The sequence below is a fragment of the Monomorium pharaonis genome, chromosome 10, assembly GCF_013373865.1.
Source record: "Monomorium pharaonis isolate MP-MQ-018 chromosome 10, ASM1337386v2, whole genome shotgun sequence".
NCBI classification, from domain to species: Eukaryota; Metazoa; Arthropoda; class Insecta; order Hymenoptera; family Formicidae; genus Monomorium; species Monomorium pharaonis.
The window spans coordinates 2,778,584-2,805,880 of NC_050476.1; the positions used below are offsets into that span (position 1 = coordinate 2,778,584).

Sequence of the window (27,297 nt, forward strand, 5' to 3'; positions counted from 1 at the left end):
GGAGTTTATCGACATATGTCTCGTGCGCGCGCGCGCGCGCGCGCGTGGACGTGTATTTGTAGTGTATACCGATGCTACGTCATCACAGCAATAGGCTGGAGTGAGCCATTTACTATTAGCACTAGGATTACTTAATTTTCATGAAGCAATATTTTAGTTTAGTTTATTGACGTCAATGTCACTCACTCACTCACAAGTAAATCTATTCTTGTGTTACTCTCGCTGAATCTATTGAAACTCGAGACACTTGTAGAGCAGTGAAATATAATAGACCTGTATCTTTTTTACCGGCCCTCGAAAATCGACCAAATTTTCTATTTTCAGCTATAACTTCTGGCATGATGGTGTATTTTTATAAACGTACAAAATATACAGAATTTTAGAAGCTATCTATTATGTAAAATTTAATTTTTTATAGTCAGTATATTTAAAAAATATAGATAAATTTTCAAAGAAAGGAGTAGACAAGAAAGAAGACAATAAAATATTTTGTATTTTAACATTTGCAGTATCGATTAAAAAGAATAAAGTAGTTTTTCAGCAGCAGTTTCAAAATCCTTAATATTCTAAGGATTCTACACGAAGAGAATTTCTTTTTTAAATTTACTCTCAAAATTTGATAATTGTAGGAGAATGAGTGACCTCAAGAAATTTTACTATCATCAGTCACACATTATCCCACAATTAGCAGATTTTGAGGATAAATTTTAAGAGAAAATTCTCTCCGTGTATGAATTTATCATAACGTATGCGTATGACATAAAATGTCGAAAGAGAAGTAATTGTATCTCGATATTATCGTATGCATCCTTATCCGGCGGGCACGTATCGGGCGGATTTTCTTGCGTGTGCCTCATGCGTGCCGCCGCTTCATGCATGCGTGCACGCACGCGTCCTTCTTATTTCGGCTTTTTGCTCCGTGGCAACCGCGCGCGGTATAAGGACATGACTGAGGGACGGCTAATTGGATTTTTTCCGCGGGCCGAGGACGCGCGTTTAAAGGATCGCCAAGTCACTCTCCTCTCCTGCCGGAAGCTCTTTTACGCGGCTACGTTCCGAAACTGTCTCGGGAGAAAAATTTGAGATTCACGCGCGGGAGCGAATCTGAAGAACGAGAGCAGCTGTTTTGATTTGCAGATCCGAATATCGATCGTTCAACGAATGCATGTGAAATAACAGATCTCGGGTGAGAAACAGAGATAGAAGAAAACCATAGAGACGCGAAATTGCTGCACGTCCGACATGCAAAATCTCTATTCGAGCGGAAGCACGAAGATTCGCGCGATGAGTCCGGAACTAATGGAGCACGACAAAATCCTTGCTGTTCTTGTTGCCGTCGTGAATAAAAATCGACGAGCCGATTCTGTGTCTTGGTCAAGCGACAAGGATCGAAGATCACACGGTGCAACAACGATCTCCCATTAAATCGGCTATTAAGTCGATCGATTTTCCCACTGACAAAAGAGAGTCAGTCGATTTAATAAACGTTCTCAATTTGCATTCTTAAGCGCTGGACGTAATCGACGCGAGGACGTCGTCGATGTCGAGGCACACCGTAGGGAAAACGGTCCTCGATTCAGTCGACGGCAGCAGGAACCGACTATTGATGGTTGATTTCACTTCTCGGCGAAGTCGTACGTAACGTTTACCAGTATGCCGAGTCCGTATGCAAATTTGCCGACCGCACGGAGGTAGAGAAAGAGAAAGAGAGAGAGAGAGAGAGAGAGAGACGGAAAAAATAGGAAGGCGGAGAAAAAATAGAGATATCGCGCGCCGCGAGGAAATATGTTAACACAGGCGGCTGGCATACGTATCGGGTCTTGCGTTCGCATGCGCACGTGTACGATTTACGCTATTGCGCCGTATCATAATCATTCACGGGCGCAGACCAACGAATTTGTCTTTACGTCAGTCGATTTCTATTTGTAAGATTACGATGTATGTATTATATATATGTAAGCGTGCCGATCGTGCGCGATCGTATATTCGAATCTACTCCATTTGTACTCCATTTATATCGATGTATTTCAAACATTACAATCTTGAAAAAAAAAAAAACCGAACATTTATGAAATCGACATGGAAATTTCTTGTCTTAGATTTCAGCCGCAACTTTGCGTGGGTTCGACGCGAGTTAGACGGTGACTCAGTCTTTCTTGATACTTATATCGTCTAAGAAAATCACTGTCGTTAGCGAATATCTTGGTTCAATAATATTTTTTTTCCGTCGATCGTGCTACATATATAATTACGCGTAACTACGTAGAATCGTCGTAGCGTAAACGAGAAATATGAGACGCTGAAGAATGTCGTTTATTGAACGTAAATCATTTTCTGATGTTTTAATGTCTCGCGAAGATATCAATTCATCGATGTAAAAATACTGATTACTTTACGATAGGCGATATTTATCACGTCGGGAGATTTTTAAAATGATTTTTTAGTGTCTCTACGGAAAAAAAAATCTGCGAAATCTAGAAATATCCTGCATCGATTAAGCGAAGCGACGAGGAGACGGTCGCACCGAATAAACGGGAAGTTATCGGTTATTTCGGTACGCCGGTAATTTTCCGTCTCTCTAGAAGAGCAGAACGTGGAGAACGACTATGGAGTCGCTTCGTGGAACGGAGATACGGGGACGTGTGCAAGAAACGCGGACGAGGGACAAACGAAAGAGACGCGGCGGGGTGTACGGTCCCGGCCTGTACGTTCTCGTTTCCACGAACGAGAAAGAGAAACGGTTTTTACCGTCGGGTGCACCGTCATTACGGCAATTTGGCGCGCATACGAAACGTTGGCCTCCGGTCAATCCAAAAATTCGCGGGATACGGCGGCGGCGCTTTCACGAACGAGATGAGGGAGATTTCATTCCGGTGCGTGTATACTTAAGCGCGGGGAACCCACGCGAGAGATACCAATAGGTTCGCATCGTATTTTGCATACGTAACGTTTACGCGCCAATTTGCGCCGATTGATCCTTAATGCTAACAACGTAATGCGCGTGTATAATTGAAGACCCCGTGTCATTCGGCCATTTCAATATGACATCTTTACTTGAATATCTTAAATGCCGCTCTCGCGGCAAACACGACGCCGCTATTAGAATCATTAAGCGTTACGCTTGCGTTTTTTCCACCTCCCTCAGTCCCGCGTAATGCTCTAATATTATGCATAGGATCGCATTAACGTTAATTGATAATCACTTGGCGTCGGTGCTTCGCGCTTAAACGCAATTTACATAATACAGCGTTTTCGCTCGCGGTGTCCCGCCGGCGAGAGGATATCTCGCGCGCCTCTCTCGAGTGTGGAAAACGAAGCTGAAAAAAATTCCGAAATGCCGTGCCGCGCGGGCATTCTCGAAACCGATCTCTCAGCCGCGCGCAGCCCTGCAGGTACACGCGGATATATCGTGCCTCTCCACAACGGTCGGCGTTAATAGGCCACCGGTAACTTACACCGGACCGGACGCGCTGTATATGGCGGGACATGGACCGAGAGAGAAAGAGAGGATGCCGGGTTATAAACGTAGAAACGCCCCGTAGGGAGATCTGTCAAATAAATAATCCACGAAAAGCGCATATGCATGCGGCGGCGGCATGTGCGTGCGCGTGTGCGTGCACGCCGGTGTGTATGACGTCACATCCTCGAAAACACTATTATTATACCTCGACCACCTCCGCCGGCGCATTAACATAGATTACGCCGCCGCGGCCCTCGAGCGGTCCTCGCCATTAGACGATCGCCATTGTGGTTACCATCGCGGCGGCGGTGGCGGCTGCGGCGGCGGGCCTGCTGCACGTGGGGCAGGATTACGTTTAGCGCGAGCGCGTCCCATTGACGGAAAACACGGTGATCCGCGACGTGTGAAGTCGTCGCGCGAACATTATAATTTTCCCCGATTCGCGGGATGAAAGAAAGAAGGGGGAGGGGGGAGGTAAACCGCACGGTCTCCGCGCAATCGCCCCGAGGCAAAAAGCCACCACCAGCCCCTTTTCGCGTGGGCGCAACGTCATAAATTTTTCACGCGGGCGAATTACGGGATCGCGAAAAATCGCGCGGCTGGTTTTGCGGGTCGGTATCGCGAACGTCTCTCGCGGACGTTATTAATATCCATTATTTTAGCGTGTGGCGTAGAAACTCCGCCGGTCGCCGCGCGATAACATCGGTTAAGCGCGGCGGTGATTCGTGGGAGAGGGAGACGGTGATCGATCGGCACAGCGGACTCGCTTGTCGTGCGTTATTTGTAAAATGGCAGGAAAGTCGTCGTTGTCGTTGGGAACGATCGATTAGCTCGGCCGAGAGCGTATCGGGGGCGGGGGGGCCCTATCTCGTTTAGCGTTCGGCTAATTGAAAAGACGGAACGCGTAGGAGTATATTAAGTCGTATCGCGTTGCGCAAAACGGGGTGGCAGGAAATGGACCATAAATTAAGTGAGCATAAAGTAATTCAGCATTTCTTCCTCCTGTCACTGATACAGTAATTCACATTCACATGATATTACGTCAGTCCCGAGCTATAATTATCGCGAAATTAAAATATTTCCCTTGCCGTTCATTGACTGGCAAACGACTTATTTATAATCGCGCTGTTTTTTTTCCCTCTCTCGCCACACGAATAAAGCGCGGCTCGAGATTTCGATGAAACGCGCGTCAATTATTGTGAAAATACACTTGTTCTCATAATCAGATTAAAACGTTTGCACGTACATTTACTATAAGTACTTGGAGGATGAGCGTGCGATTCGCCGAGATAAAAAACTCAGTTGGTCGATTTGGTACTTGTCGAAAGCGAGATCCGCTCTCCCCGCGCTCCCTTTAAGCTACTTATTCCACGGCTTAAACTCGTTCGCGGTTGCTCGCCCGACGGCGAAATCCGAGACAGGTTCTCAATTTAAGATGGATCAATCCGTTCTGACGGATAATCTTCTCTTGGAAGGAACTTGAATTAAAAGGACGAGTCAGCCGAGGGAAGAGGCAGACGTGCCGCTTCCATTTCACACTTTGACAATTGTAGGACGTACGTGTACAGACCGAAATTATATCGATTTCACGCCTTGCCCAGTTCATTCATGACGAAATAATCATTTTATATTTTGTCTGAGATCCAAATTAAATCCCGCTCAATATATTTAATAATGTCAGGCGAAGGAATTTGCCACGAGTGACCTAACGTTTTTTTTTTTTTCCTTACGCCCGTACGTATTTCGCAACATGCATATTTAAATATATCGATAAAGCTTTGCTACATTCCCAGTGTAGAGAGATGACGGTGCGCATTGAACTCTCTCACGTCGCGGCAGATTTTTTACACAAGTCTGATGAAGTTGGTGGAGAAACGTGAGGCGCGAGTATTGATCCGTTGTACAGCGTCGTGTACGGATTGAAGTATACATTGTGCTTTTTCTCGAACATTTATATCAATAACACGCATCACCTGTCATATGCGCTCATTCATATCACGCACCCACGCGTGTCAGCTTAAGAAGTCCCCTTTGAATCGGAGTCTTCGGCTCTAAGGTGCTTAGACAGGAAACATCCAAGTAATGTTCCATCTCACATGTTAGAAAATTAACGCGAATTATTCCCACCGCTGTATTCTCATTTTTACCGAGATAGGTGGTACGTATCTTTTCCATTTTATAAATTGTCTTTTACGGAAAAATATATCCTGCGGACGATAAAGCGTTAATCTCGTGCAAGACAAATAAAAAAGAAGATAAGATTTCGCGCGCGAGGAACTTGTTTTCTTACTTCCTTCTTGAGACCACGGGAGGACGGAAAGGGACGGCTGTTTTCCTCTCCTGGTACTCCTTTTCTCTCTATCTTTATTTCTATGGATGACCAGTAGAAAGAGATTGAGAGAACACGAGAGATTCTTTTCTTGCGCGCTGCGCTGTGATCGTGGAGGACTAGACAAAAGAGAATACCGGAGAAAAGATCTCTAGGGAGTTTTTTCTCGCTCGCCTTATTCGATCGGGGAGAACCAAAAGAATTCAACTCGGAACGTTTTCTTTGTCACGTAGAATATATATTCGTTGTCAATTATTTATCAATTGCTGCATTGCTTACGGACAAGCGCACAAAAATAAAGTATTTTTATGCTTCTGGAAAATCTCCTTTCTTTGACAAATATTGCGGCAATAGATATATTTTTTTATTTCGAAAGACTACAATGAATTTAATAAGCTAATTCTTTGCAAACATTGTGTCAAGATTCACTAATATCGCGGAAGAGAGTCATGTTCGAAATTGTAAGTGAATTGTACGATGAGATGTACCTCTTCAAGGTCTGCTTTTTCTCTCTCTTTCTGTTACATCTTGATTGTTGTCGAAACTCACGGTGACGCGTCTGAAGGTGCGAAGTGAAAGGGAACTTGAATTTTCGAAGATCACTATAGAGGCATCTCTCGAGAGTGTGAGAGACAGCCGTCGTTTCTCGGGATCGAGTCGACCGAATATTTCAATTTGTACGCGTCCACAATCACATATCCCGATGAAAAATGGAAAGACGAAGGAGATGAAAGAAGAAAAAAAAAGAAAGGGAGAAAACAGTGGCCACTTGTTTGAAGAACGGAGAGTCCCTCTCTTTCTCTCTCTTTCTCTCTTTTCGTTCGAAAACGGTGCGGAATTCGGGAGAGCGTACGCGACCGACACGCTCGCCTCGCCGTAATAATAACAGGGTGAGAGCGAAAAAATGAGCGGTGGTCGCGTAGAAGTGGCGCGGTTTTTCTTTCATGCCGTCCAAGGCCACTCGCGCGTGCATATCTCACGCCGATTAATTGCGGCTGATTTTTATTTCTTGCAAAAGTGCAAGGTGGCGTGCACCTGTATGCGTGCGTGCGTGCGCGCGCGTCGTGGTTAATGATTATTGGCTCGCCACCGATATTCCGCTCGCGGAGAGAACGATGCGCGCGCGAGATGATAGCTTCGTCGTAATAATAAATTCTATGTAGCAACGTGACTTATCCGCGCGCCGCTCGCGGCTAAGTGCGCGCAATGATTGTTAATTGTCGAAGCTGATACGTGCGCCAGATAGCACCCCGAGTGCTACGTACATGTATATTATTCTCGTTTCGATTCTTTCTGTGACGTCTACGCTACCGTCCGTGTAAACAACCTGTTTGCATTAATTCGCTCTAATAATAACAATTTTATAAAAAGAAAAATTATTGATCACTATTTACCGACGTTTTTTGACGTACAGACGTCACTGATTTTATCAGATCGTTCGTAATTTATCCGCTCTTGCAGGATGAAAAATTAGTCTTATCGTTGCCTCGCACCGAATAAATGTTTATTCAATTACGATTGATCTAATCGCAACCTGGTTATTTTCAAGAGCGAGTCGGACGGATCACTCGTGCAAGTTTTCGCGCTCTTCGAATACATGATTTCCTCCGCGAAGGGGGGATAGAATCTGCGCTTCGCGAAGAACTCGTAAAAGTCGGCGATTATTACTCCCGTTTCGGCCGCACTCTCGTAAATACGCGCGCTAACGAAGCACTGAATCTCTACATTTGTGAGCCCGTAACAAGCTCCGAAGCTGACATTTAGCCTTATCCCTCCATTTTTTCATTATGACCTTTGCCGCGTCTTCGGGTCCCCTCGTTTTAATATATTATCACTTTGAGTATCTCCAGGCAGATCTCTCTCTCCCTCTCCCGACAGAAGGAAAGTATGCGTATCCGGCAATCACGCCTTTTTCTCCAAATGCCTTTCGCAACCGCGCTACAAACAAATGTGATTCATTCTCATTAATCTTTTTTACCTGTCGCTATCTTTATAGCGCAGCTAGCGACGCGATATTAATTGATTTTACGCTGGGCCATATAATGTATTCCTAATCTCGTAATACATATGCGCGCATCGTTGAGCGTAGCGATATTTTTCGACATACTTGACGAGCATAGCGAAGTGAGATGTGCATTAATGAATAAATAAATAAGAAAAAAAAAAAGAGAAACATTAACATCAAAACTGACTGTATTTCATGTCCGCGCATTTCGTTTGTAGCGCTGCGGTCGCATCCGGCCGTGCGGATACAAACCGCAAGAGGCATTGTGAGTCAATAATCAGAGAAAGGATGAATTACAGCCCGTCTCGAGTACACCGTCGTTCGACGACGATGACGACGGTGACACGGTCAGGATAGATTTAATTATATGTGAAATATGCACGCGTGGGACTTGCGGCGTAAACATGTATAACACGCACACCCGGTCGCATACGATTATTCGAGAAACTCTCGGACACGAATAAATCAGGCTATGGAGATGATGTATATACGAAATACGAAATTCTTCGTTGCGCGCTAAATTACGTTATCGAATACGCCTCTTCCCTCCATTATTAGGTAAAAGGACCCTCGCTTATGTTGGCACGACGTGATGATGATTTTGGCATCCGATCAATTTCTCAATTAAGCAATAGCCGGCCGCTTAGCATCGTATATATAAATATTTAATGATTTCGCGGGATCTGTGATGCAGGCGTGCGCTTTTCGGTTCATCACAGGAATACACGGTCGTCTGTTCATTCGAGTGTGCGAGAGAACAACAGATCGTGCGACAAGGATCGAGAGATCGAGAGTCTCGCGAAGGTGGATAGGAGGAAAATTGGAAGAAACGTAGTATAGTAGTAAGGAAAAGAGTAGCGTGACTTACCCAGCGCGAAACGACGCCGCGGCGGCGGTGAGCGTCAGTTGCTGCGCGGTTGCAGCTGCACCGGCGGCGGCCGGGTCGGCCGCGACGAGCTCCGACAGCACGAGGACCGTCGTCGTGGTGGTCGCGGCACCGCAATTCGGCACGGTCGCGTTGACGGCGTGGCGCACCGTCGGCGGCAGGTCGTCCTCGTGCTGCAGCTGCAGCTGCGGATAATGCAGATGCAGAGCGGCGGCGGACCTCGGGGTGACGCAGGCGGTCGGCGGCAGGAGGCCGGCCGCCGTCCGGGTGACACCGGCCGACGGCGGCGAGGGCGACGGCGGCGACGGCGGCGGCGGCGGGTACTCGACCACCTGCACGCGGTCCGCGTGCTCGTTCTCGTAAATGATCTCCTTGTCGTGGGTGTACATGACGGTTTTCTGACCGTCGTTGTAGATCAGGTCGATCATCTTGTGCTCGCCGACGCCGAGCGCCGCGTTGCCCGCACCCCCCTCGCCGCCTGGTGTCACGCGCCCGTCAGGGTCGTCCGCGGTGCGCTGCTGCACGTCGTCCGAATCGTTTCCCTGGATGTGCTGCTGTTGATGATGATGATGCTGGTTATGATGGTGATGGTGACGGGAATGGTGATGGTGATGCTGATACTTGGAATGGAGCACGGTCGGCGGCTCGTGCAGATCGAGCACGTTCACCGGCTGCATGGTCGCCAGCAGGACTTGCTCGCTCTCGTTTTGATTTTGGTTGCTCAGAGAGGAGGACGCCGGCGAAACTGGTGCCTCCTGCACCTGTAACGTATACAGATTGGTAGGGTCATTGTCGTATGGCGTATCGCAGCGGCTACAATATCGCCATTTCGACTTGTCGAGTAGAAAACGCCTCGTTAACCATGCGATTGCCGATCGAGATATTCCAATGTATCGCCTAGATAGAACAATCGTACATAACGATTTCGCTATCACGCCAGACGTATTTATAGCATCAATTTTTTTATCACGCCGGATTAAAATGAAAGAAAAGAATTGTGAAATACGCGCTGCGTAGTCGAGCGAAGGTACCGTGGTCGCATTACATCGAGTGTTAACGAGACACCTTGATCTTTGCGCACACAATATCGATCGCGCTCCGTTTTTTTTTTCTTCTCTTCCCACCAAAATGGCGCTCGTCGTCGTTGGTGTGCGCGCGCTTATGTGCAGCCCGGACTAAATCATTTACAAGTACAATGATAACACAGTTAAAACACAGCGCGCAGTCGGCGTTAATTTATTAATTGCATTAACAGGCGCACGGTTTACGACACTGGGATTTATACGCCCGAGCGCGCTCCCGGGCAACGCCGCGCGTGTGTTGCAACAGCCTGTAATATTTTCGAATGCTAATAACTCCGCGATGGAAATTGTATTAATATTCGCGCGGGATCCAAAGCGCGAGGCGTTTCGTGACCGACAGGCATCCCCCTCGTCGTAATTAATCGTGAGTGCGTGCTCGTTGCCGCGTGTAACGCGCGCGCCGAGAAATTCTTCCGCCGTATTCAAAGATCAAACGATCACGAAGTATGAGATCTAGGTGATCGCCATCGCGAGGCTGTCGGCCGTTTTCGTCGTGAAACTACGAGGTTCGCCTCGTAGCTTTCATTTCCGAGAAACCGATGATCCATCCTCGCGCGTCACGGTCGGCATTACTTAATTGCCTCCGCGAGCGTTTCATCTGCCGCGATTTATATTGTCTCCGCCCCGCGAAGATTGCGCGCGCGTTACGTGATGCGTTTTCACCGAGCTCTCCGAAAAACGGAGTCACGAATTAAATTAAATGTCCGGCATATTGCTGTTGAATAATTTCTTTTTTTTTTCTTTTCGTATAAAAATATTCCTTTCGTCATACGTTTACTTATTTCACGAGCTGCAAAATTATTGAGTTACAAAGTCTTTGCAATTCCGAAGTTTTAGCCAGCGTCGCACGAGGTGAAGTCCCCCGGGAAGTTTTACTAAAACTATTATCGGGAATATATTACTCGTAAAACAGATATCCTACATAAGTATACTTAATGGTCAGTTAAACGGTTATGGTCGCTTACTGATGCACTTATATCCTAGTATCCCCCGAAGTTGGCGCGCACGGAAACCCCTGCGACCCGCATGAATAAGAATACGGTACAGTAATGACGTCGTTTGGAATTTCCCACGTGTCGCCGGATTATCGTGCTTTCTAGCCAGTAACATAAGTTATGGCGCGAAGTCTCTCTCAATCTCTTTCCTTCTTTCCCTCTCTCTGTCTCTCTCTTTCTCCTTTTTTTTCCTCCTTTTTTTCCTAGCAAAACCTCCGAGACCTCGAGAGCTGCCCGATGCCATAGTCACCGCGGCATCATTCGTAACGTGACGGCGAGCGACGTGGCAGTGCTATTAAGGCCCGTGCATATTGCAGCAGTCTGCAGCCGCAGCGATGGGCTCCGTCAATTAACATAATTAACAATATTATGAATCATCCTCTTAGAGTGCTCAGGCGCCTCGCGCGTGGAGGTGCCTGTGAATTACGCACGCCGTTAGCCCGAACACAAAAATTCGCTCTTTTTCTCTCTTTCTCCATGTCTCTCCTCGGAAATTACCTTTTTTCTCCTCTTTACTCATTTTCTACAGTACGCGCGCGCGCGCGCGCGCGAGACTTAATCCCGAGTGTCACCGGTTCCTATATTTCCTCGTGTTGACCGTCGTAAATTCACCCGCTGATGAATAATCGCAATTCCACGATTAAACGCGAGGATTAGCGCGATGAAATACGGTCGGTAGGTACGGATAAAAATCGTTAATGGACGAACGCTAGCCTCTGAATAGACCACACGTATCTCCACGCGAGCCAAAGTAACAATGTTTATCTCGTGATTATGAGACTTTCCGGTATACAGGCCCGACAAACTTATTATTAATAACGCTGTAATTTCACGCCTTCTGTTTGGCTTTTTCACGCAGAACTGCTTATGGACTTTTTGGAGACCTCTTCTAGGCTACGCATTGCATTATTCCTATCTTTTATCTGTACATGTGTAATTCTAAGTTAAATACGTCATACGAACGTTAATTCCGATTACGTAAGGTACTTACAGATGTTGCATTAAACATTTACTACATCTCTGATATCAGCAGAGATGTGTACATTTATTTGAATATAAATCACTAATATTAAAGAGAGAACGTGTGGGTGATTATCTATTTTATACATTAATTATCAACATTTGATATTTTGCAATAGTATCATATGTCCCCGTATGTTCGTATCTCGTTAGTTAACAAAAATTCTTTCTCGAAATACCAACGTTACTTAGAAAAACGCGAGGATTATAAAACGTTATAACTCAATTTTATATTCATCTTTTACCGTGCCAGTAAATTCTTTACAGACGCTTAAAGACAAGGCTCATAGACGTCAGGCATTGTATCGTGAGCGTCTAATGGAAACAAAACGGTCCGAACGGTAACGGTAATCGCGCGGACGTAATAAAAACCGCGGACGTCATGTCGCCGCGAGCGGTTTTGCGGTTTCGCAAAATTTCGAGCGTCGCGGCCGTCGCGCGTTTCCCCGCGATTCCCCTCCCCCGATGTCGTTAGGAATCTCCTCCGCGGATTCATTACCTAAAGTCGTCGGAGCTACCGAGGCGCGCTATCCTTGACATCGCGCCGCCGCGACACGCTCCCATCGGCGCGGTGTCACGGGGTCCCAGATACGCCGGCCGGGGGACATTAATCAGCCCGGACCCGCGCGGCGAGTCGCGGCCGCGACACGAACCTCCCGCGGTCGTTACACGACGTTAAGTACTCCGCGACGCGAATACCCGGCCGTGTACCGACTTCATTCGAAATCTAATCCCACGTCAGTCGATGAAATTTATCGCGCTCGCGCGGCCAGCGGGATCGAATGCGGCGACCGTTCAACGGTGATCCGCCGGCACCGGAACCGCGCGTGCGCGAATCCATTACTTTTTATTGCGTTTTACGCACGGACAACTGACAACGGGGGATGTAAATGGCGGTGGACGGTTCAGCGTAAAATCGGTTTTACGACTTCGCCGTTACCTTGCGGAAACCTTGCGAGTTATCGCTCGTACTTGTCGACTAACATTCAATCTGTCGTACTAACACGAATCCATCGATCTAATATTCAGCATCTTGTGTAGCGTGTAGATTAGAATAATTTATCAAAAATAATTTATTGGCCCACGAAAGAGGATATGCGGCAGCACAACGCCACAGATTCTTGCTAAACTTAACGGAAAGAAACGATTTCTCTAAAGCATCTAAAAATTTATAGATGTGAAAATAATTTTGTTAACTTGGCACTAGAATGTCGAAATTTTTTGCAGCATTGCTCATCATGCTCGAGCTTTTACATATTTAATTTATTAGTCGAATGAAATTATCTAAATAAATTTTGAAATTCTCCCACAAAACTGTTTTTTTTTTTCTTCCATATCATTTTAGACGATACTATTAAGTTTTGAACGCCGCAAATAAAAATAACAAAATTTCCCTCATGTAAATTTATACGATTATGTCTCTCGTTCAAGACTTTAATGGTAAAAAGAAATCCCTATCATTAAATTTATTTCACAGAAACAAGGACAGCCGCACCTCACGTATCTCCCGAACATTTATATATATATCCACTCGCGACAAAACTTCCGAACGAGTTCCGAACAAGACGAACGATCGCGATTTCGCGAGGAGCTCGAAATGACTACCGCGAATCCTACGGGTCGCCGTCGCGCGGCAGCTCGTTTAGGATGCTGCGCGTCCTCTTTACACGCAAGAAGTCCTTCATAATAACAGTTAATTGGCCGGTCGGTCTTGACTCGTGAGAGTTCGTGCCGTGGACAGTAGTCCAACGTGTGTCTGTCGACGGTCGAATGGTCCCCCGTCCGTCCATGGTGAAAACTCGCGGATATACGTCTTTCTTTCTCTCTCGTTTCTTACCCGTTCGTCGCCGTAGGCGAATCGCGCGCGTACATCCCCCTTGCAACGTGCAGTTATTGCCGATCGCGACGCGGTACGCAGCTGCGTGCAACGCGGATGTAGATACGTGGAATCGTTAGGTGCTTTTCTTTCGCGGTACTGCATTTGTCTTAGGGGTACGTTCCTCGCCCGTTTGCCATAACGGCTGGAATATCTTTGCGGTCTGCTTTTTATAATCGTAAACGTGATGATTCATTGTATTACATTGTGAGAAAAAAAATCGGTGCAATTATCGCAATCTAATTAGAATTTACAGTCATTTTCAGTAATAACTGTATGTTTATACTTGTTTTAATTATGCAAATTATAGCAATTATGCAAATTACCGAGTATACATTATCAGAAAAAACTGGGAAAATCGGAAATTTTCTGGGTATTCTTTTACAAAATTTCAGTTCATAGTACACAATATTATATAGTTATACATATTACTATTATTACGTAAATCGCACGCAAAAAAATGATTCTTAAAAAGTTATATTTACTATAACGATTGTGATTTACTATATAACAATGTTTATTTTACTTTTATTATCCATAATTTGAAATTTTTTTTTACTGTATTAATATTTCAAAATACTATAATTTATAATAAAATTGTTTTATAGTTAATAGAACTATAAATCTAAAGTTATTATTACTAACATTATAGCACACATTAATAACTAAAAAATAAAGCTCTTGATTATTTTACCATGCAATTATAGTCACAAATGTCAAATGCTTTTCTCTCAGCATATCTCTAGCGCGGACTGCCGACTATTACTCTTTGGGTTACAACGCAATCCTTACGTTTAACGATTCATCATGTGAGCGATGAAGCCACTGATTTCATTAACCGTTAAATGGATTAAGAAACAAATAGAACTTGATGAAATCGGAATGAATTAAGAACCGTAATGGTAAAAATACTTTCCTCTTGTAAACGATAAAGGTGAATCGAGAATTTTGAGCCGTGAGCTGCAGACCATGTAGTGTTTCTTGCGCACTATCGTGCGTCTAGGCAACAGCTCGTAAAGCAACTTTTTTTTTCCATCGCTTTATGCGGTTAATGCTCTTGGTTGCACTCGTAAGAAACGCTGATCTTAACTTGAGTGCGTTAATTGCGGCAAAAATTGCAGCGATCGCGGTTCCACTGAAATTTCTCTCTTGCGTTACCGTTCATCGAGTGCTCGATATATCGCTCGTTTTATCGCCTTCGGTAATCGCGCGGTGACGCAGCTCGAATAACATTGCTCTCTGTAGCTCTACTCCAATCTTTTACACTCGTGTAAGTAGATATTAAATATTTCGCAAGCTTCTGATACACATAAGTGGAGGATCAAAATATCTGGTTTAACTTTATTAATGTTGCACGCATACGGGCGCAAGCCTTATTTAATTAACGTCATCGCTGATTATCGCTTATCATCCACTCATCAAGTGCTCCCCTTTTTGCCGCGAGTTTGTTTCGCAAGTAAAATATTTCGGCGTCGGTCGCGCCGGTGTGCATGCTTATTTTCGATAAATTTTTCTTGCACGCTTTCAATCTCGTTTTTGCGCTCGAGTACAAGTCAACTTGAATCGAGAAAAGATTTGCGCGCACGAATTACAGGGACTTTTCTCGTTTCTTTTTTTCCTTTTTCCTACCGCGCCCAATAATGAATCGGTTAACGAAAAAGTTAATGAAGATACAAAATGACCAGTCGCTCGGAATTCTATTAAAGAGCCTTTACTTCTTATCTTCATAATGAACGGCGCGATCATCGACGAAGGTTCCCTTCGTTTGGCCATCAGGCACGAGAAATCTGAAGAGTCATCACTGCGCAACAACGAATCTCTTCCTTCGTCCAATCCCGGTACGCAGGTAGACAGGTAGTCGTTTTCACGAGGAGACGAATGAACGGTTAAACGTATCGTATTCGTTTCTACGACACGAGAATGTCGATTTGCGTAGGGACATCGGCGCTTATACGTCCACAATAACGGAAACTAGACGCGGTTATCGGCGACGAAGAAGCGCACGGGTGTTCTCCTTCTCGATCCGGAAGCGCGATAATATTTACACGGCTACTTGAACACCCGGTATGCCTGTGCACTTGCGATGCTTGTCGTAAACGGATTTAACCGGCGTATTAAAAGGCGCCAGACGCAGGTGCGAAACGGGTCGTCCTTATTTTCGTCTTTCTACGAGATTTATGCGCACGCAACGCAACTTAAGCAGAGCAGAATGCAAATGACTTTTTTATTAGCCTTCATATATAGTGTTCGATGGGTATCTTAAGGCCCCGTGATTTTTCTCCCGTAAAACTTTTCCTCGCTTAAACGTTTCATTATACTGTAAAAAAAAGTTTTCCGATTATTTTATGGCGCTACTGCCATGTCATTAGCGCAATAAAAATGTTAAATAAATTGTCGCGCGACTCTCTCTTTCATCAGTATAGTTATTTTTATGCGAGGAGGCAAGAGAGAGATGGAGAAAGAGAGAAATTTTGTTTCCTTGATCAACTTTTAAGTTACCGTATCGTTAGTTACAATCTTTTTACTCTTTTTCTGTCGGATAAAACAAGAACTCGACAAGCTAGAAGCTCTTTGGTCTTGAAATATTCCGTTCGCGTCATAGAGGTCACGAATCGCATGTAATCGACAAAATGGGCGCCTAATGAACTCGCGGGGATTTATCCATAACTCGTTAACCTATTAAGATTCCTGGAGAATGACTTACGCCATACTCAGGCTTCTCATTGTAGAGCGTCGTATCGCGAGTAACGGGGCTGATCAATGCATTTCACTTTCGAGCAACGGAGGCTCTTTGAAGCTATAAAAACTCCAAGCTACCCGCGGCGATTTAAATTAAGCTTTCATGAAAGCGCACACGCTCCTTTACCTTCGAGAGCTGACTTATTATTATATTGGAAATGAGTTTAATGAATATCACTATTTGAACTCAAAACTAGAGCGATATTCTTGATCGACTGTTTAATAGATTTCTATTATCGAGGATTCAAAATAAAAATAATTTTGTGTTATTAATGAAGCGCCGCATGTAACAGAAATCTACATACTAATATAAAGTACTCGATTTAGCATTATCCTTTTAAGCAAAATTTCTTCTTTTTTAAAGGAAAAATTCTAAAACTAACCGTAAACACTAGTTATAAAATTAATGCTACTTGATTCAAATTATTTTTTAGATATTGAGTATATTTCACGGCATTTGGTATTCGTCTTTATTAAACCATGAAAGCGAAAATCCATAAATGTTTTAAGTTCCTTTAGCATTAATGGCGGAATTGACGGATTATCGTTTCGTACATGAACATACTCGTATATCATTTAGAAACCTTGGGACGTCTCAGGGACGTCCCAGAAATTCTCTTCATGACCGGTAATAATCTTGCGGTCCACCATCCTCATTATTTTGCGCAACGGGTGGTGTTGTCGAGATAAACGGAGAAAGGTGATGCGAGTGAAAGAACAATAAACGAGGAAAAAAGATTAGGCTCAGAAAGAAAAGAAAACAGATAAGTCAAATATAATCTATATAGCCGATTACATCGTGTTTTAACTTAGAAGCATTGTTGCGTCCCTTGCGTTTACGCAGTAAAAAAGGTAACCTCATATTTTTTATAGCCCTCTAAAAGCCAATTAGAATAGAAATGGAGAGATCGTTCAATTAGCGTTCATCATTTGCGTCGCGAAAATAAAGTGTTAGTTATAAAACAATTAAAATCGAGAGAAGGCCAACGGACGGTCGTAACAGAATCTTAGTGCTCATTAAAATGTTTCTATAATTTTTATATACATTTTCTAATTTTTCAAACTGCACTCTGTTACTTTCGATCTTGAAACGTAGCTTGAAACCCGAGTAATATTTTAATATTAAATTGATAATCAATTTAATAACATAGATACTAATAATTATCTATAAGATTTCCTATCTCAAAAATTGTAAAAAATTTGTTGCAGAAAATGTTCTCTCAATTAGGATTTTAAATCTACTATGATCCGCTATATTCGATGTTGATTTTTCCTCGATTTTAACTATGTTATAAACTTCTTATATATATTAATTATTATTAATTATAAAAGTTACAAATCTATAGATTTAAAATTTTCGCAACTAATTAGGTTCGCCATTTGATTTTTTTACCATTTAACATAAAAGGCGTTCAATTTTAATTTATCTGTATATTAAGCTTATGCTACTGCGTCATGCGAAAAAATGTGTTCTTACATAACTCGATAGTAGATAATTTAATAGTCAGGATACCAGGCAACAAAAGGCAGTGTTAAACTTTATTATTCGAAAGTGAGAGTTTTTCAACTGACCGGAGACAGAGTGCAGGGTGCATTATCGGCCTCGTCAGTGCACGTCGACATTCTCCGACGCCGTCTTTCGTTTCTTTCTTCTCTCCTCGTACTGTTAAATCCGGCTAGTATGCGCGTTGTGGTCGGCTTGGTTGTCTTAGGAATTGCAGTTTTCTTTTGACGAAACCTTCAGCCTGATCTAGTCTTCGACTAGATGTCTACGTCTATGTAAATATTTAAGCATCGAGTATTATATCACAGGTTGCTGAGGGTTGTATGGCACGTTGTTTGAAGAAGAGCGGGCGATAAAAATCTGTAAGAAATAAAAAAAAAAAGAATTCTTATAGGAACATTACATTTGATTAGTAGTATTATCCAGTTCTGATTCTTCAGAAAATAATCGACAGCTATGACACGTAGAACAAGGATAGATTCGTGTTTATTTGTGCTATCGCGAGTAATCTGACCGCGCGCGTTTAACGAATGTGCGGAAGAACGAGACGAACCGGCAACCGGCGTCGGGTGCATCGGGATGAGGTACAAGTGTAAACAGGTAACTCTATGTTTTCTCCGCGTAGCAAGTGGAGGACGGAACCGGAGAATCCGCGTCTCGGTTTCGCCACGTGGCCCGCGCGAGGTGAAGAAGCTTCACGCACACGGGATGCGTACTCCCGCGACCGGGAAACCGGAACCCGCGCGAGCGAGTGAGCGAGAGAGCAGGTTCGGCGTTATTCACTTATCGTCGGGCAAGGATCCGCGCGGATGTCGGTCAACCAGTCTGACACCGCGAATTCTACCACCGCGTCTCCTCGCGCGCGGTCTCGTCCAGGTGGATGGTTATAGCAAAACCAGTCGGTTCGCTCTTCTCTCCTGACTCGCCCATCTGCTCCTACTACTACGGCGGAGTAGGCGCGCGCGTGAACGCGCGCGTGGAGGAGGGCGCGCGCGTAAAACTGGAATTCAGCTCGCGGGCACTGCTCTGACGGATAGACAGGTATAATAATAGACGTAACGAGGAAGCCGGACCATCGAGAGTGAACACACAGGACGGTGCCGGTTCGCGCTGTCTTCCTCTCTTTTTCTTTCCTGTCTTTTTCTCTTTCTTGGGCCGCGCTTCGTCAATAATGGAGACGCGGTGATGTTCCGCGAGGAAGGAACAAGACTGGTTGTTAGAATGAAAGACAGAGAAGAACAGAGAGAGATACGTCGAAGAGGGTGGCGGCGGGAAGTAGGTAGGTAGGTATCTACCTACTACGCGGAAGAAGGAGATTGGGGCGACCAGAGAGAAGGAGTAGGTACGCACGGGGCCGGTATACAACCGCGAACCGGAGACGAGAAGCCAGAGAAGCAGGTTCAGAGGAGCCGGTCTAACCTGATTCTCAAAGGGAACCCTGCATCAGATTGGACCCACCACCGTGGGTCCGTTTGTATTTCAAGTACCTGTACGCCCTCGCCTCGCGTCAGTGGACGATGCCTCCGTAGAACGGAGGACTCCGTCGGGTCGTACAAAGAGGAAGAAGCGTCTTCCTCCGTCACGCGAAGGCGATGTGTCTATCGGCGACCAGACGCCTCGATCGTGCGTTGCACCTGCCGCGGATAGATCCTAGACCTGCCATCGCGATGGTGTACGTCGCGTCATATTGCAGTCACGTCGACCGCGATTCGGCCGGTTAGAATCGTCCATGACGCGCAGCTGCAACGACGGATTGCCGTTAGTGCATCGAGAGTGAATTTCTAGAGATCTAGTGAGAGGTGATTCCGTCTATGCATGGTACGGACATCGATCCCCGAATGGAATATAATACCAAAGGATACTTCTTAATATAATACGAAAAGGATACCTGTGATATATTTTAGCAATTTATAAGATTTACTAGTTTTTGTTACGCCCGGATCCATTAAGTTCCTCGTTTTACATTTTCACTTTCGCATTTAATGGAACAGTGAAATATGGATTTTCGATAATAAAGAAGTTTCATCGATAGAGATTTTTTTTCTAAAGCTCGTGGATTTAAAGTATTTTCTTGAATATTTTCTCTCTGAGGGGGGGGGTCCTTTCTCAAAAACATTAAATCCTATTTTATTCTTGTTTAACTTTTGATGACAACAAGCTTAAAATGATATATAGGGAACGTAGTGTTTTTGAATGGAGCCTAGATAAAAAAATAAGAGCATCTCTAAGCAAAAAGGATACAATAATGAAAATTTTTTGTAATTAATATAATTATTATACATGTATTATTGATATAAGATTAAAGAGAATTAAATATTGAAAAAAAATAACTGTAATTCTTTATATTTCGATTATATTTTGCAACGATAAATATACAGTATTTTTTCTCGTTAATTCTAACTATTAGTTTATGTTCTAAATTCGAGTAATGATGAAATGAAACGAAATTATGTAGACATAAAAAATTAGTCGTCAACAAATCTTTCTGCTCGTACAGAAATAACGCAGTCATATGTACAATTCTGTAAATAATATGTATGCGTACTCTTATATTTCTATGAAATATTTTTAATAAAGAATTTATCTAAGAATTTATTTTTTACTATCTCTCTAATAGCGTACGTTGCTATGTGATGCACGTCTGCAAAAAAAGTCAAAAAGAAGATACGAAGTATTTTACCAGTAGAACACGCGGTAAAATCTTATGGTCTGTGCGTCTTCGCGCCCACTTGTTCACCGGAGGTCACCTGCGCGTCACCTGTGCGTCATCGCGCAGGTAGCCTCCAGCTATTGACGAAGCGCGCGCCATAGTATAAGGCCTAAACTATTGTAATAAAACGAACAACGATTACGAAGACAATACTCACTCGTTGGGATCGTATTAGAAAGGAGGGAGAAGTGTCGTTGAGCAGCGGATCATCAGCTGGTGCATTCGTAGGAAGCCGCTGATCCGGTGGTGGTTGCTTTACCGGTGAGGAGGATTATCACACGTGCATGTGTACGAAGAGAGACGAGAGGGGGAGGTAGAGTAGGTGGTAGAAGTCACGAGGGGGGCTAGTGGGGTAATTGGGTGATAGAGGGGGGAGATGGGGACCAACTACAAACTACAAAGTGTCCCTCCTATGTTCTGGATCACATCTCAACGGATAATAGTGTCACCACGTTCTCCATAGACCGAGGCGTCCGTCGTTTTGGCGAATTCGCTGAGATTGAGATTACTTTTCTCTCGAGGGCACCCTTCTTCGGGGGCCCAGAGTTCTCCGCTTGGTTACCTCTTGTTTTTCACCAGTGAAACCGTTTGATTTCGCAAGATATTTCGGTAAGGAGCTTGAACGTGTTTACTTGTACCACAATTGAGATTCACAACGCGCACATTATTACGTTGACATTTCTGACTTACGTTGACAGTCTCTCGAATGTCACGTTCGGCCACTCGTTTCGGTTTTCTAGCGGTATCGCTCGATCGTCTACGAATTTATATGTTAATATTCTATTGAACTTGTCCGTATCCTGTTTGTACTTTCAGTCACATAACCTCGCACCGGCTTGACACACACGTACGTTTCACACGCGCGACAACGGCGACGACGACGCACGTTACAATCACTGAGAAACTTGGGGACTTACATACCGGACTAAGCGAACAAAAGATTTTTCCGAAAATTTCGGCGTATTCAAAGGAGACTAGTATTCACGGAGTTGGCCTGAAGCAGCAGGTAGTATTTTAACCGTTCAAACTTTGGATTGGACCACCAAACCCAGCAGCTTCACGGTGCTCTCTCGGATCGTTCTTTCGCCTCTCGACATACGGCAATATGGCCGTCGCCGCCGCCGCCTCCCAGCATCACGCTCTTAGCTCCGTGCTTCGGATTCCCCCCCTCTCCCTTCCCATTCGCGTCTCACACACGCTCGCGCGTCTCTACTGCCCGCCTTCCCCTCCGTCTCTTTCTCTCTCCCACTCGTCCCCATTCGCATGTTTTCCGTCTACGGCCTCTCAGCCTCCCTCGCGCTCCAGAGCCTCGTCCTCCTCTCCTCACTCTCGCTCTTCCGTTTACCTGCGCGCCGCATAACGCCTTCCCTTCGAGACTATCTCCCTTCGGCGTTTGCATTTTTTTATTTCTCTTTCTCTTTCTTCCGTTCACCGTTTCTTTGCCCTCCCACTTCTGATGGAGAAAGAGAGAAAGATGAGAAGAGAATGGTGGAGGACCCCTCAAGCTCCTCTGAGCCATCGTTCCTCTCTCCTCCGTTCCTCGCTCCATCGCTCTCCGCGAGGGACGGTGAGAGTGGTCGGCTGTGTGAGACGATCGCCGAAGTGCAAGCGAACAAGAGATATTGCCGAGAGAGAGAAAGAGAGACAGACAGAATGGATATTACAGGCGCAGGTAGGAGAGACGCGGCAGTGAAGTTGGCGCGCAGGTAGCTGAGAGACAAAGACGATCTTATGGACTCTCGCCGATGTGCGAGCAGGAGCGATCGTCTCCGCGACGAGTTGCACAGATACAAACAGAACATCGAATCATCAACAAGGCGGGATCCTGGCCACCATGGTATTATCGTATTTCTACAGTCGTCTCTCTCTCTGATCCGTCGCCTCTTTATCTCCCCCTCTCCGTCCAGTTACCTCCCGAGAGGAATATCCGACGTAAGTTGCCATGGGAGGAACGAAGACGAACACAGTGTACGCACACGTGCATTATCACGTCTCTCCGTCCACAGTTTTACTATCTTTCTCTCTCTCTCTCTCTCTCCTCCCGCCTTGCCTCCCCTTTCTCTTTCTCTCTCTTTCTGTTTCGTTCTGTCGCTGGTCCCAGCTTCGAGCCGCCTTGCTAACCTGAGAAGGATACACGCGGCCGAAGGTCCAAAAGCGGAACGAAGACGACCGCGCAGACGTACGTTATCGCCGGCGTCTCGGCGTCCTTCTTACTTCAGATTTCATTCTCCGTCCCGCTCCGGCTTTCCTACCTTGAGAAGGGTAGCCGCGGGGAGGACCGCGATAGAAACGAGAAGGAGGACACGCACGCACACGTAAAGATTATCGTATCTGAGGCCCTGTGGCCTCTTCGCTTCCACCTCCTCTTCTCCCGTTCTTCCCGCCTCGATTTTATAACGCTCGCTCTTTATCTTGCCACCTTGAGAAGGATATCCACATACCAAACCATATCCGAAAGGGATATCTAGTAGAAGGACGTAAAGTCATCTCGCCGAATGTATGCGCTAAATAAGCGCCAGCCGAATGACGGTCAGATGCTTCGTCGGATGGAAAGACATCTTAGATGCATCTATCTGTTATAAGTTTTTGTTTTACAATAGTATCTTTTTTTATCCGGCCTATCGCTATGCGCGCTATAAAGAAAGCCCCTCTGCCTGAAACTATCCGCCTTGGATGATCGAGGCATCTTCCCGCGAGTCATCGCGAGGCAGACGCGCATACGCACACATCAAAGCCTCTTCTCTCATCTCTCTCGCTAAACGAACATGGTGAACGCGATGAACGAGAGAGAGACAGAGAGAGAGAGAGAGAGAGAGAGAGAGAGAGAGAATCAGAAAAAAGCTTCTTTATGAAGAAGAGAGCTCCATCGTCTCGTCTCTTCCCCCTTTCTTTCTACGCCATTGTGAGAAGGATATCCTCGAGGGAGATTCGCCAATGGTGGAACGGAGAGAAATAGTACGTTCATATATGTACGTCCGATTGATTCTTTCTTATACGGGGCACGCGGTAAAAGACGTCTATGCTGGACGCCGGATGCTGGAGAGCGAAGTTGCTGCCGGTGCTGCCGGCGTAGTCGCGCGCGAACGGAGATGGACTCGGGATCGAAGGAACGAGAGATACGAGGGGGAATGTTGGGATGGAAGGGTGGGAGGGAGAGAGGATGAAAGAGGAGGGCGTGTGCGTGAGTCCATGATGAGACGAAGAGAAGGAGAGATGAAGCGAGTGAGAGAGAAAGAGAGGAGGAAAAGAGAAGCCGCACGAGCGACGAAGAGAACGGGCGTTGGTTACGCGCACGAAGGGAGATTAAAAGGAGAAAAAGAAGATGGAATTAAAAGAGGAAAAAAAGGGAGAGCCGGGGAGGGAGAGAAAGAGGGAGGAGGGAGGAACATCGAGGAGAGAAAGAGAGAGAGAGAGAGAGAGGGAGAGAGACCTCGTGAAAAATGGGCACCCAGCGAGAGAGGACAGCCTCAGGCTACGTCGCGCGATGCGACCCTGCTCAGGGAGGGATTCGTTCCTCGTTCGTTTGGGCTCCGAACGCGCGTATGTGGATCCGACCAAATCGACGCGTTTAATCGCCTCGTAGCCTAGCCCGGGTATTTTTCTCACACGAGAATTTCGAGAAGATACGAGCCGCGCGGCCTGGATCGTTTTGAATTCTTCGGATTGCGCCGACCCTTTTTCTCAGAGAGATAGCTTGAACGCGACACTTTCCGTGTGACGGATAAAGATAATTCGAACTCGCGCGCCTCTTTCCGTGGGAATCGTCACGATCTCCGCACGCTTGTGCCCGCAGCGTGGGTGGCTGTGCACACACTTGCGTAGGTAGCTCGAGTGGCAAAGGAGTAGAAGAGAAGGGGAAAAACCGACGATCTCTGAGAGGGGTAGAATCTCGAAATATTTTTTCTTCCCCCGGCCAATTTCTTAGCTCTATTTTCGCGGTCCATGGGATGTCCGTGACATAGCGAATTAGCGCGTATCAGCGAATGTATCAGCAGAAAACCAACTGCGGCGAATCATCTTCTAGCACTATCGGCGAAGAATCGGTCCTGGACGAGCGCGCGTTACGCGCGCGGCTTTCTAACGTCGACCTCGTGAAAGCAGATCGAAGTCCGATCCTCGCCGAGAAAATCCCTCTCTATTGGCCGTATCTATCGACGCGCGCGCGTACAGTCGTAAAGCCGCCCACCTTTCCGCCGTATATCTTTCACGCCGACGGGATAAAACGCGCTCACCGGTCGCATATTTATGCAGATCGCAAAGCGTGTCGGAAAGCGTGCGAGGAAGTGTCCATAATTCAGCTCGATCAAAGGCGAAGTTTACTTTTGGAGTGACAACTACACCGTGTAGAGTGGTTCGGTACTTCTCATTCTTAGCGCTAGATCACCGCCACGCTTTGACCTATTGCGTAAAATATTGCGTAAGGTTCTTGCTCTCGCGGGCAGATACGCTTCTTTAATTCAAAGAACGTCAAAGTCCATTAAATGTACTATTCTGTCGACACACAGCCTGCTAAATTTAAAAAGAGATATTTTATCTTTCCACTATTTGTATATTTGTATACTTTTTTTTTTATAAGAGCAAAAATTACCGTTGGTATTCGAGAAGGGGTTAAAGTTGCGCGCGGTTGTGAATACATCACACGCTCGTTTCAGCGGAGGCATCCACGGCCGATTCTGTCGTAGTCACCCGTAATTACGCACATCCCTCTGAATACCCGCCGACATGTTATTATCGGCGAAATGCGCGTTCTCCTTGGCAAAACGCTCATTTGTCACGTGTGCCGGGATAGAAGGGGTGAAGGGCGCGAAAATCATGCTTGGTTCATTATAGTCTTATCGTATCTGCGCATTCCCGCCTCTTGGGCGAAGCGAGCGAAACAAAAACCTCAGATTCTTGCTCGGGTCTGTGGTCTCTTCGTCCTTGTATTTCCCTGACAAGGATGCGGACTTTCCGAATGTCATAAGTGACTCTCGTGAAATAGAATAGCTCGGCGGTGAGATAGAATAGCTCTAAAAAGATAACGGCTAATTTACAAAGAATGAGCCTATTGTGCGAAGCTTAACTATATTTCAAGGATCTTATTGTTTTGCGGTTTCAGAATTATGTTTAGCACACTTAGCAACTGTCTTATATTGATGAATTCCCAACGGGTTCAATTTACTTGACGAAGAAGAGATTTATTTGAATTTTTTTTTCAAATGTAATTATTGTGTAATAAGATATAACATTTTAGATTTTTTATTTTAGTCATAAAAAGACTACAATGAAAAGTTTTCTTTTACGTATATTATATATTTCGTTTCTCACAACGTTAAATAACAACAAAATTACCACATAAATTATAAATAGTTTCGAATACATAAACTAATATATAAAAAAAAAGATTTCTATAAAGATTAGAATTTTATGTAACATTTACCAAATTTAATGATATAATATAAGAAGAGTTATGATCGAGAGAATCTATTGATATTTTTTACTTAAAGGATTTATAATTCACTTTGGAACACTTTTTATTCATATATATGTGTGTGAAGAACAATTTATATTTTACTATTTAATTCCATTATTATCAATAAAATGCAATATCGTTTAATGAATTAAAAGGGTGTATCGGATTATGACATGCGTCTGTGGTATCTCGTTTTACTACTCGAATCCGGCTGAGGCCGGTGATGCATTGAGTGCAGTCATCGAAGTCTCCGGACGAGATTCGGCGCGCCATGTCCTGCGCGAGCGTTGAAGTCTCTTATAGTGCCTCGTTGTTAAACGGCGGCGCTCGTAAGCATAATGGTTCTCAACTGGTTCACCCGAGATTCATTCAGAGAAACGTCAATGTTGGATCTATTCACGCACGCGTATATATATATACACGTACGTGTCTACACGTGCGCGCTTGTAGATCGTCACTACCTGTTCGCCGAGAGAGAGACCGGTCAGCTCTTGCCAGTTGCGTACGTCTCACCAAAGCAAATATACCGGTGTGTTTACGTCTGGATGGAAAAATGCGACGAGGCAAATGAAAGAAGCGACCGGCGATACATGTGTATGTGTGTACGCGTGTGTGTGTCTAATGAGATTGATCTTTGGATTATTTTGTTGGAATAATTCGGGTGGTCTTTTCATTTTAGATGTATATGTTGTACACGCTTTGTGAAATAATATGTGAGGTAATGTAAAAAAATAAACAATATTATACGCATTTCTACTTATAAGATATGGACTTTTCTCTTCCCATTTCATTCTTAAGATAAGACATTTAAATTGAAGGAGTTTTATGAAAAAAAAAAAAAGTATGCAAAAATACGGAATACTTAGATATATTAATCCGCTTTACGGGCAAAGCAGAATTTTCGCTCAGCATCGAGAAGTGATAATTTAAAATACCAGCCCGGCTGATCGGAAAGTTCTGTCCGGCTATCTAATGCTAATTAAACGTCGATGTGAAAAAATGAATCTGATTTATCCTGTCGATAATTATATTCCAACGACCGGCTCCGCAAATCGACGGGCGCGCGATTTCTTACGCTCGCTTGCGCGCTTATATCGCGACATAAAAGAACTCCGAGTACGAGAGATTGGCGGCAGGAAGCGCAGCAATGGCGCTCGTGATAACGGTATCGAAAGTGTTACGCATACGAGCATGGGCAAGCCGGGCTCGTACATTCGCGAGGTTATCGGTGGTTAAACG

The 27,297-nt window shown here is 45.0% G+C and overlaps 1 protein-coding gene and 2 long non-coding RNA genes across 6 annotated transcripts in view; 2 read left to right on the forward strand and 1 right to left on the reverse strand.

Moving 5' to 3' along the window:
* LOC105833531 (protein grainyhead) overlaps nt 1-21,432 on the reverse strand; it is a 107,808-nt gene extending 86,376 nt beyond the window's left edge. The window contains exons 1-4 of one of the 3 annotated variants that reach the window (XM_036292679.1): nt 20,764-21,432; nt 19,384-19,636; nt 17,965-18,256; nt 8,663-9,441 (exon numbers count right to left, since the gene is read on the reverse strand). In XM_036292679.1, coding sequence (XP_036148572.1) covers nt 8,663-9,441; nt 17,965-18,015 — 830 coding nt within the window. In that variant the 5' untranslated portion in view covers nt 18,016-18,256; nt 19,384-19,636; nt 20,764-21,432. The other 2 variants (XM_036292678.1, XM_036292680.1) reach the window with 2 other exon arrangements.
* Nucleotides 1-27,297, forward strand: part of LOC118647571 — a 90,809-nt gene that overhangs the window by 45,004 nt on the left and 18,508 nt on the right. The gene's annotated exons all lie outside the window — the stretch shown is intronic.
* Nucleotides 21,130-26,899, forward strand: LOC118647572. Its single transcript, XR_004964764.1, has 2 exons — nt 21,130-21,215; nt 21,423-26,899. It is a non-coding gene; the product is annotated as an uncharacterized LOC118647572 (long non-coding RNA).